The sequence below is a fragment of the Centroberyx gerrardi genome, chromosome 11 (genome assembly GCF_048128805.1).
Source record: "Centroberyx gerrardi isolate f3 chromosome 11, fCenGer3.hap1.cur.20231027, whole genome shotgun sequence".
Lineage (NCBI taxonomy): Eukaryota > Metazoa > Chordata > Actinopteri > Beryciformes > Berycidae > Centroberyx > Centroberyx gerrardi.
This window is the reverse complement of record NC_136007.1, coordinates 28,384,088-28,403,113: the sequence shown is the minus strand read 5'-3', so window position 1 is coordinate 28,403,113 and position 19,026 is coordinate 28,384,088. Positions and strand designations below refer to the sequence as shown.

At 42.8% G+C, this 19,026-nt stretch overlaps 2 protein-coding genes across 2 annotated transcripts in view; one reads left to right on the top strand and one right to left on the bottom strand.

Moving 5' to 3' along the window:
- rcc1l (RCC1 like) overlaps positions 1 to 19,026 on the bottom strand; it is a 125,523-nt gene that overhangs the window by 58,083 nt on the left and 48,414 nt on the right. The window lies entirely within an intron of this gene.
- emsy (EMSY transcriptional repressor, BRCA2 interacting) lies at positions 623 to 17,734 on the top strand. The gene is made up of 20 exons (XM_078286759.1): positions 623 to 794; positions 2,488 to 2,596; positions 3,570 to 3,669; positions 3,920 to 3,994; positions 4,392 to 4,567; positions 4,656 to 4,811; positions 5,398 to 5,657; positions 6,303 to 6,540; positions 6,886 to 7,104; positions 7,411 to 7,560; positions 8,090 to 8,263; positions 8,433 to 8,569; positions 9,177 to 9,350; positions 10,945 to 11,155; positions 11,834 to 11,998; positions 12,949 to 13,104; positions 13,491 to 13,651; positions 14,129 to 14,698; positions 14,858 to 15,274; positions 16,605 to 17,734. The coding sequence occupies exons 1-20, from the start codon at positions 792 to 794 to the stop codon at positions 16,797 to 16,799; spliced, it is 3,846 nt and encodes a 1,281-aa protein (XP_078142885.1). The 5' UTR covers positions 623 to 791; the 3' UTR covers positions 16,800 to 17,734.

Below are 19,026 nucleotides of genomic sequence, written 5' to 3'. Positions count from 1 at the left end.
TGTAAGTTTAAAACTGCATGCTGATGAAGGCCTAGCATGCCACCAAGTTTGTACTTCATTAGACACTGGCAAACAATAAAATACAATACAATAATATAGAGTTAAAATTTTCATTGAAAGATAACTTGCATAACAACGTTGTGATTCAACCTAAAATCTGGAAATTGTTGGTACGACAAAATGACTGCTATTAGCTGTGATGAGTGTGGAAAGAAATTACTATTGCAGGTTTGAATGGGGAATTCTGACATCAAGTCAAGTCAAACTTTATTTATATGGCACATTTCATGCTCAGAGCATCACAATGTGCTTTACAACTGACTGATTCATGTTTTATGTGTAGTAATATAGGGTTCTTTTTCGATTTCCTTAGGGATACAAGATTATAGATTATATGAGGAAAATATATAGGTGTGAATTAGCAGTATTACAGTATACACGGAGTAGAATCATAGTGTAGAACGTAGGTACTAAATGTATATAGATGTAAACCATGATGGGTGCTGTACACTCCGGTACAATGGGTGGCGGTATATACCTTTTCGCTAGTTTGCATTCTGCCAAAAAATGACGTCAAGAAGAAGAACCCTACCCAGAGGAAGAAGACTGCTAGCTGATAATATAAACACCAATATCTCTGACTAGAACTCTAATTTTGCCGATTAGCTTTTGTTTTTGACGCCGCAGTTTTTTCGAGAATAACTGCATGATGTGATACATGTCATGTGGTCTGTTATATTTGTTTGGACGTCGGAATTGTTACCCAGGCCTTGAAGTTGTCCTGCTAACGGATGGTAAGACATTGATTTGGCTGATAGAACTAGCTAGCTAACTAGCTAGCCTACAACACAAGCCATTGAGAGGGTTTTCAGTCAGCGTCACCAAAATGCGATAGCTCTGTTGGACGCTAACCACGAAAAAAGCCTTCATAGGCCTTATAACATTGGCCTCAACATCGTATGAATGGATTGTAATGTTACTGCAGTGTATTGTGTTGTATTGCAATGGATCGTGGGATAATCTGAGGAAAGGATAGTCCTGAAATGTACCGTTCTCCGTTATGTGGAGAGAACGGTGTTGAGAGAACAGTACGCCAAATACCATTAAAAAATCTGGCAGTTTAAGGCCCCCTTGCTTGTCGCATGTACGTACTTGGTTATTTAAGGGCTGTGCATATTGTTAGGGTAATCTGGTAAACTCGGCATATAGATGACCCGCCAAGCAGCACTTTATGTCAATAAAATCTCAAGTTTTAGATTTGATTCGCTTGATATTCCCAGAATGGTGGGCGGTAGCGAGCAGTGTAAACAATGGTAAAAATTGAGATTTTATAGAAATGTGTGCTACTTGCTGGATTATGTGTATGCCGAATGGACGAGTGGCTCCTAATAGTTCGTAAAATATCTTAAGTCATGTTCTACAAGGCATGTATCTATCCCGATAAACAAGGCATCATTAAATTGCCAGACTTTTCAATGGCGTTTAGCGTGATGACCTCTCCTAAAAAGGGAGAACAGAATGTCTCGGGGCTAGGAGAAGGAGAACAGCCCAGAACTACAATTGAAAACTGCGTCAAGGCTCACAAATGTAGTTGTCCTCGAAAATAACGTCGTATATCATATGTCATATCACGGTTGTTCTGGCGAATCTTCCTTGTTTTGTTTGTTTACCTGGGAAGATGGTATTGCTAGCATTCAATGTCTCTTCGTGAGCTCCGAATTTCAAATTCTGAAGTCCTAAGTTGGACTTGTCAGTGCATTCAAGAGCTTTTGGACAGAAATAATAACAACAAACCCTGTAACAGCAGTTGTTTTTGGTAGCTGTCATTTTATTTAAGAAAAAATATAGAGCAGAAATGCACATCGGCTATTGTAATTGATGTCTTATTATTTTAGCCATAAATTGTTGTATAATGTCTCCTCAACACGAAGAGGATAGATTTTAAGGATGCACAAAAATGCTTGACAATGAAAAGTTAATCAATTAGTAAAATTAGAAACAACAATGCTAAGTATTTATGGAAGAATAGAACGTAATAACAAATATTAATATATGATAATAAAATACATTCCCTTTCAATATCAATTGTTGACATGGCTTCCATGCTCTTTACACCATAAACGTCACATCAGCTTGCCTCTTTGCCTCTTTCTTTTATATTCATTAGCAGCATAATTACTCTCCACAGTTCTTGTGTTCTTGTTTGACTTCTTTAAAGGAAATACAATATTGACAATTGTAGTATGTTGAATTATAACATGTAAGGGATTCCACTTCAGGAGATGAAGATGAAATGTAGTTTACATGTTATATATTATTATCTATTATGGTAAAGTTCATAGCTCATAAGCAATTATTGAGTGTAGATTTTCTTAGTATTAAATGTAACCAGAAGGGGTTCTAGATGTCAATTTTATGTACCTGTAAATCATCATTGAGGAAAATAAACAAAACGATGTGCATTATGTTTTTTTTCTCCTCATGTAGCCCATGATTCAGCTGGAGAAACCACTGCTGACTGGGACCATGCCTGTGGTATGGCCCACCATCCTTGACCTAGGCAGGGATGAGTGCAAAAGAATCCTCCGTAAACTGGGTAAGATCAAGCAGTGACAGTGACATGGAACAATAAATACATCATGTGGAGGATCTAGAAAGACACCGTTTTTTTCCAGAGTAATTAAGCACAAAGTTGCCATCCTAACCATTGTTGTACAATCAATGAGAAAGTTGCTGAGGTGAAAAAACAATTAAACAGCATTTTCAGGAGCGTTGTTGGGCAGCTTAGTTGGAGCCAAAATTTTTATTTGATCATAGCTAACTCCAGCGATTCTGCTACACACAGATTCGTAAAATCAGGGTGAGACAGTCATGTCCGACTTCATCTGATAATGCTCACATTCCTCTCACAGCACACTGAACTTGAAAAGTTGGCTTGGACAGCAACTTAAATGCTCAGTTTGGGAAGTTGCCAAAAACTATTTCCACCCAAAGAGGACAACAAAGGCCATTGGATTTCCACTGAGAGTATGCTATAAAAACAGAACATGAAATTAATCCTGAGCTTAATCCTAAACGATACTTTGTGTCTTCAAAGCCCCAACCCCAATTGCAGCAACATAATGGTTTATTAATGACATATTTTTATCACTTTGAAATGTATTGATTGACCTTTTTTTCTTTACAAGTACTGACAGTATGTGACAGCCAGTTTGAAATGTTTTCTAAGGCTGTAAAATGATTGTTTACATTTGTAACAGATAAAATAAGTGTTTTGAGCTATGATGGGTTATTTTCCATCTACAAGTCAAATTCTTCAGAAACATAAGTGAATCTATCTGCAACTTTGATGGTCAAATGAAATACTGATTGTATTTTTAATCAGGGAATTCTAATTTAACTGATAAGTTGAATGAAGCAAGAAATCTACTAGAACTGGACACTGCCGTTTCGTGTGCATCAGTTGTGTCGGAAAGAGATCATTGTACATTTAGGTTTCACCTCTCCACTTCATCAGTCAGTTACTGCAGTGCTGCTTGGTGTTTCATCTGTGTCTACGTGTTTCCTAGAACTGGAGGCGTATGCTGGGGTCATCAGCGCCTTGCGAGCCCAGGGAGATCTGACGAAGGACAAGAAGGATCTCCTGGGAGAGCTCACTAAAATTCTTGGGTAATTGTTGACTGCATTGTGTAAATAGGTCAGCTGAACCTGTATATTGCTTCCAGTCCACTCTTTTTTTTTTGCCGACAATTTATATGAAATCATTCGTACGCAGATTGTACTTTCCAATACATAATATATTACTCATCAGGTGTATAATGCTGTCGTTACCAGCTAACTAAACATGCACTTGCTCCGATTTCTGTACACGTGTTTTAAAATGTGCAATGCCCCCCCACCACCACCACCATCCTACCAGCATCTCCACAGAGCGCCATCGTGCAGAAGTCCGCAGGGCAGTCAATGATGAACGCCTCACGACAATTGCATATCAGTGAGTATATAACTGTCCGGTCATTACTCATGTTTGAGTGTCTATATAATAATCTGCATGGTCAAAGCAAGGACTGATCAACAGTTCAGTCAATTTTTTTGCGGGATGGCAGGAATTTGTTGTGATCAATGTCCAGTAATGTGTCAAAACTACAAGGTCTTGGAGTTATTGACAAATATGTTTCAAGGGGGGTTAACTATAGGCATACCTTAACACTAGAAGGGCCAATGGATTTTGTCTGCAGAAGAGAAGGCCAATAAGCCGTCAGTTGAAAGGAATAAATAAATATCACTATACATTACCATTTACTTGCATGATTTAGAAAACTAACAACTCTGGTTTGTACAGAAATTGGTTTTGGCTTTTCTAGCGTTAACCCCATACTATTATTTCACAGCATGTCCGGGCCTAACAGCGCCTCAGAATGGTCCATCGAAGGGCGCCGGCTCGTCCCCCTGATGCCAAGACTCGTCCCGCAGACGGCGTTTACCGTGACTGCCAATGCGGTAGCCAACGCCACAGCCAATCAAAACGCCTCCCTCCTGCTGCCAGCTGAAACGGGGAACAAAGAAGGTAGGCCAGCATCACTCTGTATTTGACACAGTCTGATTTGAAACGGAGTGAATATACATCTAAATGGCGATTGCTTTCCCCCCTGCAGTGGTTGTGTGTTACTCCTACACCAGCACCACATGTACCTCCACCAGCGCCACAGCGACCAGCGGCACTATAGGAGCGGCGGTGAAATCTCCGCGCCCGCCCAGCCCGGCCTCCAACGTAGTGGTGCTGCCCAGCGGGAGCACCGTCTACGTGAAAAGTGAGTCTCAAAATAATCCAATCCACGAATCTAACGTTTTTCTAACGTTATTCCTTAACCTTCGGTATAGTGGTGGGAGGGGGACAGGCATGAGCTTGGTTATTGCTAATACCCCCGTACTCATGCATTAACATACAACCTTAGTAATCGGATTGTAATGGGACAGAGCAAAAATGCATGAAATCCAGGTACAAATGCACCCAAGACGCTTTGAAGAAGCAACTTCAAAGGTGGTCAGAGATCCATTTGGTTGTTTTAGGCCTATGTTATCCAAGGAGGCTTTATAGTAGCCTATTTATAGAGACCAAACCAGAAGTGTACATATTTCTACACAGTGTGCAGCAGCCTCCCTGAGTAAAAACGCACTACACGGAGGAGAAATACCCTGTGAAAATAGGCTGTATTGAGCCGAGGCAACAACATCCCGAGCCTTATTATCTCTGTAGAAACAATGCTGACAGCTCACTGTGCTTTTCCACTGCAGGAATTAACTTTATTTCGCACAGACAGAGGTGCACCCAGAGCCACCAGTCTTTCATTCCAATGATTTTATTAACCTCTGTCCTCCGCTTCCTCTCCCTCGCAGGCGTGAGCTGCTCCGACGAGGACGAGAAACCCCGCAAGCGGAGGCGGACCAACTCGTCCAGCTCGTCCCCGGTGGTGCTGAAGGAGGTTTCCAAGGTGCCCCCGCCGGTGTCCAAGAACATCACGGTGCCGGTGAGCGGCAGCCCCAAGATGAGCAACATCATGCAGAGCATCGCCAACTCCCTGCCCCCCCACCTGTCCCCAGTCAAGATCACCTTCACCAAGCCCACCATCCAGACCACAAACACCACCACACAGAAGGTGAGCAGGGCCGACTCTCATCTTCCATTATTCCCGTGGATAAGTGGCCAGCGAGGGCTTCTTTCTAGAGGCTTCTTTCTTCTTCTTCTTCTTCTTGACACTACTATAACTTCATATTAATGCCGCCCATGTGAATGTGTTATGTGAAGGCAAGTATGTTGACTTAGAAATATTGGCTAATTATACATAAATTAGCTTAATGAATTGGCTCATTAGCATAACTGGTTATGTTAATATATTTGTTATTATGACGGGACATTAGGCAGATCATATGCCTCTTGCGTTTAGAACATTTAATTTTAAATAGCAGATTCATAATTCATCATTCACTCCATATTCACTACATTGGTAGCCTTTAATCCTTCGATTGCACATCAGAGTAGGGTGCCTTTGACTTGAATATCTGCCTTTCTGTTTGTTTATTTTTTAAATCTTTCTGATTTTTTTTGCTTTAATTTTAATTTCATTGGTCTTAGGTAATGTCTGTGAATCAGGTGTACTTTAGTTCCCTGTTCATTTGAAATTATTATAATGTGATATACAGTATAATATATATAATATATATAATGTGGGTCATTTCTGTGATGAAATGAAATGCTGAGCATGTTTTCTATTTTCCTTTTGCCCCGTCTTATCTTGGACCAGGTGATCATTGTGACGACTTCTCCGAGCTCCAACTTCGTGCCCAACATCCTGTCCAAGTCTCACTCCCACAACAACGCAGCGGTGTCCAAGCTGGGGTCGGCGTCCATGCTGACGAGCTCCAGCCAGAAGCAGACGGTGGTCTTCCCGGCCGGCTCCGGCCCTGCTTCCAATCCCACAGTCGCAGTGACCACAGTGGTGTCGTCTACTCCTTCTGTGGTCATGTCAACTGTTGCATCGTGTACGTCTTCGCTCTACACTACGATAAGTGACAAGTATCAGTTCCTTAAGAACAGACATGTCTGTTAGCAGTTTTATCAGATGGTTTGTTGGCGGAGCTTTAGCTAGCATAGAGAAACCAGAGGTAGAGCAGAAGTGTTTTTTGACGTATTTAACTTAAAAAAAAAACTAACTGCTGGTGTAATTCTGATATTGTACCGTTGTGCCATTAGCCATGCTAGAGTAACTTGAAACACGGGTAAGAATTCTGTAGAACATAGTCCATCCACCATAGAGGCACCATAGAGGCAGGTCACCTAGTCTGGTTTTGATCACAGTGTCACTGTCCTTCTTTTCCCTCTTCCAGGCGGGTCCTCTGCTGGTGTGAAGGTGGCCTCAGCCAGGCTTCCTTCACCAAAGACCCTGGTGGGGTCTCCCACTCAGATCCTGGCCCAGTTCCCCAAACAGCAGTCACCCAAGCAGCTTCAGCAGGGCTCACCTCTAGTGGCTTCCAGTGTGAGCCAGTCCCAGACCTCCACCGCCCCGCCCGGCTCCAAGCCCACCATTCAGATCAAACAAGAGTCAGGTGAGCAGGAATAGGAAGGTTTGATTCATGACTCTATCTTCATGTTTTATTTATTCCAAATAGAGACACACCTACCAGACGCCGGGTGTTTAGAACAGCAAATGTAAAAGCTTTCATGAACTGGTTATAGGTTGAATCGGTATTGTGTTATATCAATCAGTGATAGAGAGTAGCAAAATGAGACATTTACTTATTGAAAATGTCATGGATTATTACTTTAAATGAAGTTCTAGTTGAAACATCCCATCACTACACAGTATATGACTAAGCTATTTAATGAGTAAATGTACTGTACTTTGTCTGTAGGAGTGAAGATAATCACCCAGCAGGTTCAGCCCAGTAAGATCCTGCCTAAGCCTTCCTCCGTGGGCTTGTCCAGCAGCAGCTCCTCCCCGATCATGGTTGTCAGCAGCAACGGAGCCATCATGACCACCAAGCTGGTCTCTCAGCCAACAGGTGGGTGAACTCAAACACTGTAAAAAACTCTCAGATCTGGTGAAAGAAGTCTCTGTCTTTCATCACATTGTTTAAGTTATGTATCAAAAACCCTGTCATTGTGCGATTTGCTGCCATCTAATGGTTACAACCGTGCTATTGAAATTACCATCTGCTATTGGCTGGTCTTTGCCAGGTGATGTCACCACCTGTTGTACCCTGTAGAAACCAAAGATCAGCCAATAGCAGATGGCAATTGTAGGTTCAAAAAACGTCCCAAACATCATCAGCAATTTCAGGCTCACAAGGGGATTAATGTACACACCGACCGATAATGTATAATACATCCTATTTTTTTTTTTTATGTGGAAAAAGTTGCATATTGTAGCATTAATGTTATATTTATTTGCGAAAAACATCAGATGGGGCTAACCTTTTCTATTTGAAATGACACTTGAGCACCAAAGCAGCTGATTCATCACTAACCTAAAGACCCGTGCCTGTTAATGTGCCTCATGAAGTAACACCGCTACATTTCTTTTACACACAGGTACCCAGGCCACCTATACGAGACCCACTGTCAGCCCCAGCATCGGCGCCAGAATATCGGCAACCACCGGCGGGGCCACGTACGTCAAGACCACCAGCGGCAGCATCATCACAGTGGTGCCAAAGTCTCTGGCCACACTGGGTGGAAAGATCATCAGCAGCAACATTGTGTCCGGTGAGTTCACTCCATCCTGTAGCGGGACTGCAAGGATGCATCTGAAACCATAGAAGTTGTTAACAAGTTGTTACAATAAAGTTAACAGGCTTAAAGAAGGAATTTGTTCCCTTCCCTCCAGGCCACTTCACAATAAAATGTTCCAATTAAATTTTTTTTTTTTTTAAAGGCACGACGACTAAGATCACCACCATCCCCATGACTTCCAAGCCAAATGTCATTGTGGTTCAGAAAACCACGGGGAAAGGAGCGACCATCCAAGGACTGCCTGGCAAGAATGTGGTCACCACGCTTTTAAACGCTGGGGTCAGTTGAACACCGTATCATGATGAAGCTTTTTGCTTTTCCTTCCAGGGCGACCAGAACATTTGACACCAGTGTTTTGGTCTTTGAGAAGTTGGCAACAGCCTTCTGTTAGTACAAGGCAGTCTAGCTTTGTGTGTATTAGAAAAAGTCTCTTTAACTAAATACAGTTAAATGTGTTTGAGGCTTAAATACAATTTCATAGGTCTTAAAAATAAAGCTTTTATTCAATGTATTACTTTTCTAATGAGAAATTGCCTTGGTTACACAGACATATACTGTACTTTTATTTTTTTTTATTTTTTTACTGTAGGTTTTTTGCTCTTCCGGTAATTTTTTGTGATTAAATTGGTCTTAATTTTTATTTGCATTGCAAAGATCTGGCAGAAACATGTAATCACCTTATTATATGTAGTAGGATTATTTATAATTATGTGGGTAACTCAGTTATTAATGCATGTGTTTATGTCGTCAATTCAAAACATCTACATTGCTTTGGTCTTTACCCGTTGTACAATTTACTTTGCAGCTCTGTTTTACCTGTTATTTGCATTTAGTTTTATGATACATTGCACACTACTTGTCTAATCCATACGCTTCTGTGCACAAGGGTGAGAAGAGCCTTCAGGCCGTACAGGGGAGCAAGCCTGCCATCATCACCGCCTCCAGACCCATCACCAAGATGATCGTCACCCAGCCCAAAGGCCTGAGCTCCGGCTCCCAGGCCACCGCCACGAAGATCATACCCACCAAGATAGTCTACGGCCAGCAAGGCAAGACGCAGGTCAGTCAGGTCAAAACTTTTTTTGGACCTTTGCACTGCATGTCCACTTTTACATTAACACAGAACAGTCTTAGTAGTGCAATATGCATCCTATCTGCTTTACTAAACACAGCTGGACTTCATGCCCTGCAATAACTGCCTCATAATGTAATAACTTGTCAAAATTTTATGAAATGTCCCTTTAAATGCGTCAACATTTTTTACAAAACCTGTTCATTTAAAGAATTCCTGGATAATGTCGTATTTTTAACTGGTGATGTAATAATAATATTGACCAATAATGTAATAACTTGAGTTGTTATTATTGATACATCTAATGATGTAAAAAGTAAAAATTGTTTACTGATCTGTTAATGTAATTATGTGATGTTATTACATTATCTGGCAGGTGTTATTACATTTTTGACCCATTTCAAGGGACATTTCATTACATTCAGACCAGTTGTTACGTGATCAGGTTAACATGACCCTTAACAATTAATTTCCTGGTCTCTTTTTTTCTAACTCTGCCCATTTATAGTCTAAGAACTTTGATTAGCTGTGTTCAGTTGGAAATAGGCTGGTTTTGCCAGCTTTGATTCTATATTTTGGTTTTTAAATTCCTCTTAACTTCAGTTCCAGATAGCAGTAAAAGGTCTTAAAGAAGTCTTATTTTGGCTTTCTGCAACCTGCAGATAGCCTTCATGCCAGAGTTGCTCCTGTAAAATATTGATCCCTCTGGCTCATGAATTCCTAAATATTCAGGTCTGAATTTATTGCTGCAGGTATGGGGTAATTTTGCAGACCCGTGATATGGCATTGCCAGCTGGGAGCCATGTAGCGTATCGACAATGGTAAAGCTTCCCTGTTCCACCTCGGACTGCTTGTCCCCGCCTGGCCACATCAAGAAATTAGTTCACTTTTCCTCCAGGTTATTTCCCAGTAAAAGGCTTCAGTTTCAAACATTTTCTTCAAAACAATGCAACTGATGGACTGCGGTATTGACAGTCATAAAGGTGTGAAGCGGATCCATGTAGCTTTAGTTCAGTCTGGATGCAGGTCAGACAATTCCCAGGGTGTTTTAGCTCCAGATCGACATTTTTCTAAACAGGTTTGTTTCAGATGCTGGTAGGGAATTTACAGGTGTTTTTCAGTCCTGGGGGATTTTTTTTTTTCAATGGACCACTAACTACATCTGCCAGAACAGCAAAGGAAGCTCTCACCTTTAAAACTGCAATCTGTCATCTCATAATTTTAAAGTGTTTATGCCAAATTTATTAAACGCTTTAATGTTTCCAAAGACAGCGATGACACCCAATGATACAATGTCACATGTGTTTTTTTAAACATACTGTATGTAATATTGAAACCTATTTTCACATATAGCATTTATTTCAAAATATACCATCTGGCTAGAGTAGGTGGATTGTTTTTTGCTTGCTTACAGAACATGCAAATCAGCTGCTTATGGAACATGCAAATCAGCAAAAGGGGGCGGTGGTGCTGGAAAATTTGACAGAAATCTGACCCAATAATTCACACTAATGAATAAGAAAACACTGAACATCACACAAACTCTGCCAGTGAGTTTTGTTTCTTCTCTGTTTCCTTCCAGGTTCTCATCAAGCCCAAGCCGGTGTTCCAGGCGGCGGTGGTGAGCGAGCAGACCAGACAGCTGGTCACCGAGACTCTGCAGCAGGTCTCCCGCTCGTCAGACCTGGGCCAGAGCCAGGCCTCCGGCCAGGACGGGCCGGCCAAGGACGAGTCCGGCGGCTTCACAGAGAGCAGCACCTTATCCGGTGAGGCCTCCCGCAGCAGCGCCCGAGGTAGACTTCCATTTTACATGGAATGGGCGCAAGACATGACAGCTTCAACCATATCACTGTTTGGTGCTTGACTCTTTCGAGGGCAAGTAAAACTACCATCAGATGACTAGCTTCATTTATTTTGCATGCTGGCCAAGATAGAAATTACTTTTTTGCAATCTGTGGAGAATTTTGACATCTCTTTCCAGGAAATCTGCATCATTTACATCCATCATAACTATGTTTTCACTCTGCCTGCACTGGCTGACTCCTGCTAAGCCCCCAAGTGAAATGACTGACCATGTTACTTGCTTATGTGCTTTCAAAGTATCAGGCAACAAGGTAACACCTATCTAAATAATGCCCATGTGGCGAAGAGTGGCTCACCTTTGGTCTTTAGCCAGTAATTGAGCCAGTACTCGGGGCGCCCCGGTCCCAGTTCTTCCCGCAGCGACCCGGGTTCGAATCCGGCCCGTGGTCATTTGCTGCATGTCCTCCCCTCTCTCTCTCCCATACCTTCCTGTCTCTCTCTCACACCATCTCTGTCTAATAAAGCATAAAAAAAAATAAATTTGAGCCAGTACTCACCCCGCTGCCTCAAAAAACAAAAGGCAAATGTTTGCAATGCAAATCTCTGGGACTGCGAGGTGCGTTTTAAAATTCAAATTGGCCCTGTCATTTCCCCCCGTGGTTTGTCAGAGCCTCAGCCTGTAGTGCACGTGGTGACCTCCAGAGAGCAGGACTGGGCTGAGCAAGAAGTGGCCGTGGAGTCCAGCCCCACCATCATCTACCAGGATGTGTCCGGCGGGGAATCCCAGTCAGCCACTTCCACCATCAAAGCCCTGCTGGAGCTGCAGCAGACAGGTGAGAGCAGCTGCCATGTGACGCTTTCTGTCATGTAAAGGCTGCAAACATAAGGGATGAGCAACTTTGGTGGTTAGGGAAAAAAATGCCTATGTGTATGAGTGCATATCACTCATATGTGACACTCAGATCAACTAGACATCATAGCCAGTGTCACATTTTTACGGTATGATTACCAAAAAATGGGGCAAAAATATCCCAATGCAATGGCATTATCAGGGTTTCTAAAAACATTAGCTGAAAAATTGCTATTGGTGTTAAAAACACATTTTATTTTATTGAATACCATATAACCTTCACACAGTGACATATAATACCCACAGATGACCTGGTTATTACCAACATGAGCTTGTCTTTACTCAGTCCTTAGAAGATGAGGAGCCGCACTCTCTCCATTAAAGAGTCATCTTTATTATTAAAATCATGATGCTTCGTTCATTAGGACCGTCATCAGACATCAGGTCATTTTTAATAATAAAGATGACTTTTTAATGTTCTTTACTCAGTCCTTACTCTGTTCTTTTCAGAATCGTATGTTAAAGTGCTAATCCAAGTTCTCAGCACTTCTCACATAGCATTCAATGAAGCACTTACACCTGTTGCGCCAATCAACCAATATGGAAACACTTGTAGCTAGATTTTTCATGCCCAAAAAAATCTTTGTTTTCTCCAGGAATTTTGTTCTCTGAAGCAGCATTTAGACCATCATGGGAAACTAAAACTCTCCATTGAAAGCCAGACTAATAAAATTATTTCAGCTGGGTTAACAACTCCTTAAGGCAGGGTGAGGCAGGTTTCACTGCAGGTTTTACAGACTGTTGAGTAAAATCCTCCCACACCACACCGGAATGATTTCTCTGCTCAGACATCTCATTTAGAAAACAAAAAAAAACAAAAACATATATAGTCACTGAGATTACCAATAACATCGGTGTTTGCCCTCCTAACAGTGAAGGAGAAGGGAGAGTCCAAACCCAGGCAGCACACCATCGACCTGAGCCAGATGGCGGTGCCCATCCAGCTGGCCCAGGAGAAGAAGCCGAGCCCAGAGTTGCCGAGGCCCTCGACGTCGGAAGCCGAATCCAGCGGCGAGTACGTCACAGCAGGTGTGCCTCCGCAATCTGAAACATAAATCCTACGCATTGTTAGGTCCCAGTCGGGGGTAGGGTGGAACATTGTTTGGAAATTTTCGGTGAAGATACCTCAAATTTGATACAGGCTCTTTTTTTTTATTCTTTGTGAGAATGAAAGGGAATGAAAACCTTACACTTTTTATAAAACCAAAAGATTTGCTTACGTAAATAAATACAAATGTTTATAGCAGTTACCATCTGTAAAATATGGTTAATATGTAACTATGAATTCTATCTATCTGTATGCAAGCTACAGTGTAATTGGGGGAAAATGGAGCTCTTGTCAGGAGTGTGTGTGTTTACATATAGCACGTGATTAACGATAAACGTGACTGCATGCCCGGGGTTTCCCTGACCAGGTAAAGCCGGCAGAGTGGGTCTGCCCTGCGACGACGACGACGGGGTCATGTCCTCCAGCCAGCAGCCGGGGAAGCCTTACAAGACCAGCAGCCAGGTGACGCTGGTGGCCAAGCCTGTTCCCAGCTCCTCTGCAGCCCCGGTCTCACACCTCTGCCAGATGGTGAGGCCACTTGATAGCATGACTTTAAAAAAAAGATCATCATCATATGTTCAATATGTTCAGATGATGTCCTCTAATGGAAAATTCCACCCTCGGACGCTCCTTCTCGTATTTCCGTACATACAAGAGCTAAAGTGGCTGATATTGATTTTTGTATTCTGTGTCGCTTTCATCAAAATGAATGTTTTAGTGAACGACTGCACAACGGAGCACACACTGTACACACAATGCAAATGGGGCATAGTGTTAGCCTAACCTTCTCACATATAAGTATCTTTATTTGCATGTATTATTCTCAATAGGTTCAATTGTTGTAATTACTTTAGATTATCTTCAGTACTTTTTATTTGCCTTATTCTTATAGATCCTATCTGCTGCTGCAATGCCTCAGTTTCCCCACAGGGATCAGTAAAGTATCATCTAATCTAATCTACTTTATCCTCTCTCTCAGTATTCTTCTTTGTGAATGTGTTTCAGCCCTCTGACGGCCACGGCAAGTTGGAGACCGTGCTGGAGGCGGGGGAGCTGGAAGGCGACACCCTGGACCCCCAGACGGGCTTGTTCTACCGCTCCAGCCAATCGGCCGCGGACCCCCCGAAGCAGACGACCCACTCCTCGGGTGCTCAGCCGCTGCCGTCGAGCCAGGCGGAGGCCGAGCAGAGTCGGCACGCGCCCGGCTCCGCCCAGCCGCCGCTGCCGCAACTTCAGAGCAAGCCGCAGATCAGCCAGCCCTCCTCTTCCTCCTCCGCCATCTTCCCCTCTACACCGTCTCTGACAAAGAAACTCCCCAAGCTACGCGAGCAGTGTCCGCCCAAGCCCCAGGTCTTGACCCAGAGTCCCAAGGACAGACCCCTGCCGGCGTCGGGCCAGGGAGGGGCGAAGGTCGCCGCCCCGGGTACGCCGACCAAGCCCCTGTTGACGCCCCAGCTCCCCAAGCTCCAGCAAGCACCCACGTCCCACCACAGGCCCATCCATACGCCCATGTCCGGGCCCCCGCCACTGCAGGCCCACCACCCCGTCAGCACGGAGAAGACCGCCTCCAGCCAGGTGAGTGTTCAGGTCAGGCAGGTGTGGCTTTACACTGACTTTTCCACTTAGCTGTTCTAAAATCACTGTAAAACACTGCTTTGAATGGTTCATTGCTTTTAGAAAATGCCAGTATTAAGAATGCAAATGTTTAATAACTATTCAATCTCTTTAATGCAGCAGCCAATCATCACGCAGAGCGCCACTGTCACCAAGATCACCTTCGGCAGCACCCACCACTCGACGCCGGTCTTCAGCAGCGGCGAGGCCGCCGCCAAGCTGATCCCCGAGTCCAGCTCCAGGCCGGCGGGCGGCAAGCCCTCGGTGTCCGACATCCTGAAGATCTCCATGATGGAGGCGGAGATCGACCCGAGCACCGAGCCCATGGTGGTGGACTCGTCCAGCGACTGCGGCCCGCTGGGGAAGGCCCTAGACGTCGGGGTGCGGGCCGTCTCGGGGACGCTGGACTCGGGCCAGTTCATCAGCAGCTCCGGCGCCTCCATGCACCATTCGCACCCGAAGCCCCAGCACAGCCAGTTCAGCCGCATGCAGGGCCTCACGGCGCAGAGGAACAAAGAAGACCTGGATGTGATTGAGGTAAGCTGTTGGGTACAAATTCAGTTGGACGGTGTACTAGTGACTGGCCGATATCTGACTTTTAATTAGAGGTGCACTGATAGTATCTGTAGTATTGGAATCGGTGCCGATCCAGCTCCCAAGTACTCATGCGGGAAAATGTCTGCCGTGTGGCGATTCAAAGTCCCAGCTGTGCCAAGGTGTCAGAATAATGCAAGGAAACAAATCTTTCTTCATCATAAAACACTTTTGGTGTAAATGTATGGAGTGAACAGGATTTCTTTGAAAAACACAAAAATTATATTTCCATTTACTATAGAGTCCTCCTTACATATATTCATTAACATACTTTGTATATCTCTACACATTCATCAAAGTTTATGTAGTTATTTTTTCTGAAATTATTTTCATTCTGGCTGGCTGGACACTGGTAGGCGACCCAACATGAAAATTCTGAAATGTTGCTGTTTCTTAAAAAGAACATTCTTCTCATTTCCTATTTTATTATTATCATTTTCGTTTGTGTGACTGAGGATTGTTAGATAATTTCCAGTTGCAAATTTTGATCAAATGAAGCACTTATTCCTGTAATTGTTTTGTAATAGGCCAATACTAGGCAGCATGAATGAATGTCAATTGAATGGTACTCAGATCAGTACTCATATCAGCTGATCTAGTTAATAACGTACTTGGACTCGTATCAGTTCTGAAGAATTAGTATCCTCGCACCTCTCCTTTTAATAAAAGGCCAACATAGGCAAACCAGTATGTCTGTGTAACCCTACTTGAAACTGAATTGAATTGACTGGGTAACACTTTACATTAAGTGTCCATTAGCTAATGTTAACTAATGCATTTACTAACATGAATAACAACAAAGATTAGTAATGTAAAATGCACATGAACAACTGCATTATTTAATGTTGTTATACGTTTTTGTTAATAATGTGAACTAATGTGTTTACTAACATGAATTAAGCATGAACAGTGACATTAACAAAGATAATCTTCATGTATTACTTAAACATATCCTGGCATTAACTTATGTGAGTAAGTCACAACAAGCATTACCTAACATGAATAGTGTGTTATTCATGTCATTTGGTATTCCTGTTGTGTTGTAGTAAACACATTGGTTAACATTATTAACAAACATGTATAACAACATTCATCAATGCAGTTAATGTGCATTTAACATTAACTAATCTTTGCTGATGTTGTTATTCATGTTTAATTCATGTCAGTAAATGCATTAGTTAACATTAGTTAATGACCACTTCATGCAAAGTGTTACCATCGCCCGTAACCCTAACCTCGACAACACACACTCCAGTGCGCGCTCCCTCCGCAGGTGATCCCTCAGTACTCCATCCTGCCGGACTCCAGCCAGTCCAACGTGGTGGTGGAGCCCAGCGGCTTCCTGGAGATCACAAACTACACCAGCCAGCAGCTGGAGGAGGACAGCCCCATGGAGCAGGAGGTGGACAGCAGCAACGACGAGGCCGCCGCCGCCAGCCCCACGGAGGACGCCCCCGACCAGCCCTAGGCACACACACGCACACACACACACACACACCCTCCTCGGACCTCCGGTAGCGCCGGGCTTCTGACAAAACAAGACTTTTCTGATTTTCTATGTGGCCTCCGACCCACTGGACAAAGAGATACTCGTTTCTTTTTTTTTTTGTGTAAAATAATGTAAACAGACCTTTTCCCCCTCCCCACCAACAAATGGGACATGTGGTTTTTATTGCCACCGAGGAGCGTTGGATGTAAAAATACGGGAACGAGGTGGAAGGCTTAGTTTCAGTCCGGTCCCAGACAGCAGACAGTTGGAAAGCAGCCTCTCAAAACAGACTTAATTGTTCAAATATGTGAATAACGTCGCTTGCAGGAATGTGCAAGACTATACTTTCATACTTTATACTTTCATGAACCGGATGATTTGGAGATCAGCTGAACGCAGCGTTGGCCTCTGTACATGTTTTCAACGAGTGTTTCAAATCAGTTTCCCTAAGTAATTGTTTCGGTCATACATATTTTTTGTAGAAAGCGACTGTCCCGTTGCAGATGGACATGCTCTTTTGATACTTTTGAAGGATTTTCAACAGATGTTAGTTCGATGCGTCTGACTGAGCTGCACCTGTGTCATGTAGACACTTTTGGGGATTTGAAATTTATTCAGAAATGTAGTAGGGAAGCAAAGGTGGCAATCCCATTGGTATGTGGAATATAAAGCTGAACCAGCAGAGGGTCCAGGAAGAAAGATATATGAGTTCATTATAACTGATATGATGTAAAAAAACTTTTTTTGTAAGATATATTCTGGAAGTTCAAGATGTCGACATGAGAATTTCACAAAGTATGGATTTGTTTTTGCATAGTTTCAAACCGTGCATTTCTTTTATACCTTTTCAAACTAGAGGACTAGTTGAGAGAAATAAATCATTTAATCTGCACAATAAACCAGCTAGTGGAACACTTCAGTTTGTACTTCTTTACCAGCCACTTAATTTAAAAAATGAGTGCTTTTGAGCATAGAAGGGGAAAAATGAAACATGAACATGCCACAAGCCAGAGGATATGAGCGTGTCTTCTACCAAATGGAGTCGAAAGCTGCTTTCAAGTCATATGGGAAGAAAGTTTAAATTCGTCTGAAGCCGTCAAGACACCAGACTTGAAGTTTTCTGTAGAATTTGGCTGTGGAACTTCGTGATGAGACATCTGAGTTCCTGTTTTTATGGCAAACCGGACATTGTAATGTCAACCACAAAGCAAAACTCCAGCAAGTAGTCCTGTCCTGCCATGGCATTCTAAGAGCTGTGATCACAAAATGACATCAAAATTCAGAATTTCCCATCTGAATCTCAGGCCACTATTGATACACACATCATTTTTCAGCATCATCAGAAAGTCCATCATGTGCGACCTGAATCACCCAGAGGCAAATTTTAGAGCATATGTGATCAAATTTCATGAATATAGGACAAACGCTGTGCGAGATATCGCTTTTGGAAATGTTCAACTTCCTCAAATCCCCCACCCACCACTGCACTTGTGCTTCATCAATACTCTAACAATGTCACTTGTCAACACATCTCAACTAACGCCAATAATCCATACTGGTGTGTATAAAGCATTAAAACAGAAAATTGGGACACAGAGCCATCTTCCATTTCAAAGAACCACAAAGACTTAAACACTGACATTTTTTAGACGCATCCCTCCCCTGGAGAGGCTTGCACAAGACTGCTATGGTTTTGACAATTTGCACCACCACCACCACTTCAGTTCATGGTCTGGAAGGGACAAATAGTTGTCTGAGGTTAGACCAGAAGGCTACAGACCGCTGTAGGAATCCTCAGTAATCAGTTTGAAGGCTTACAGCAGTCTGGATGTTTCTAGGCGGCAACCATGCAACAATAGAGGCTTTCTCCAAAAAACAATTGAAAACTACAACCCTAGAGCCATCAATTAAGATTTAGTAATGTTTCACTGAGGATCAGCCAGACAATACCCATATTACTGTTAGCCGTCTGAGTTTATTTCCCAAAAATGTTTGTCTGGTATAGGATCCTTTGGGGTGAATTTTCCCTTTGTGATCTTACATTTTAGAACTCCCCTTATGAAATGGAGTAAATACACAATGCAATAATATTTAAAAAGTAAAAAGAGGACCCAGCATCTGGAACCACAGATTCTCCTTGTGGGCCTTATCCTGCCATAGCCTGTTTAAAAAAAAAAAAAAAAAATCCATTCAGCTGGTGTCATTT

Excerpts from the sequence above, each read along its gene's own strand:
- emsy (XM_078286759.1), top strand. Across the intron at positions 4,568-4,655 it reads TGAAACGGGGAACAAAGAAG|TGGTTGTGTGTTACTCCTAC; the intron begins GTAGGCCAGCAT and ends TCCCCCCTGCAG. Across the intron at positions 8,264-8,432 it reads CAGCAGCAACATTGTGTCCG|GCACGACGACTAAGATCACC; the intron begins GTGAGTTCACTC and ends TTTTTTTTAAAG.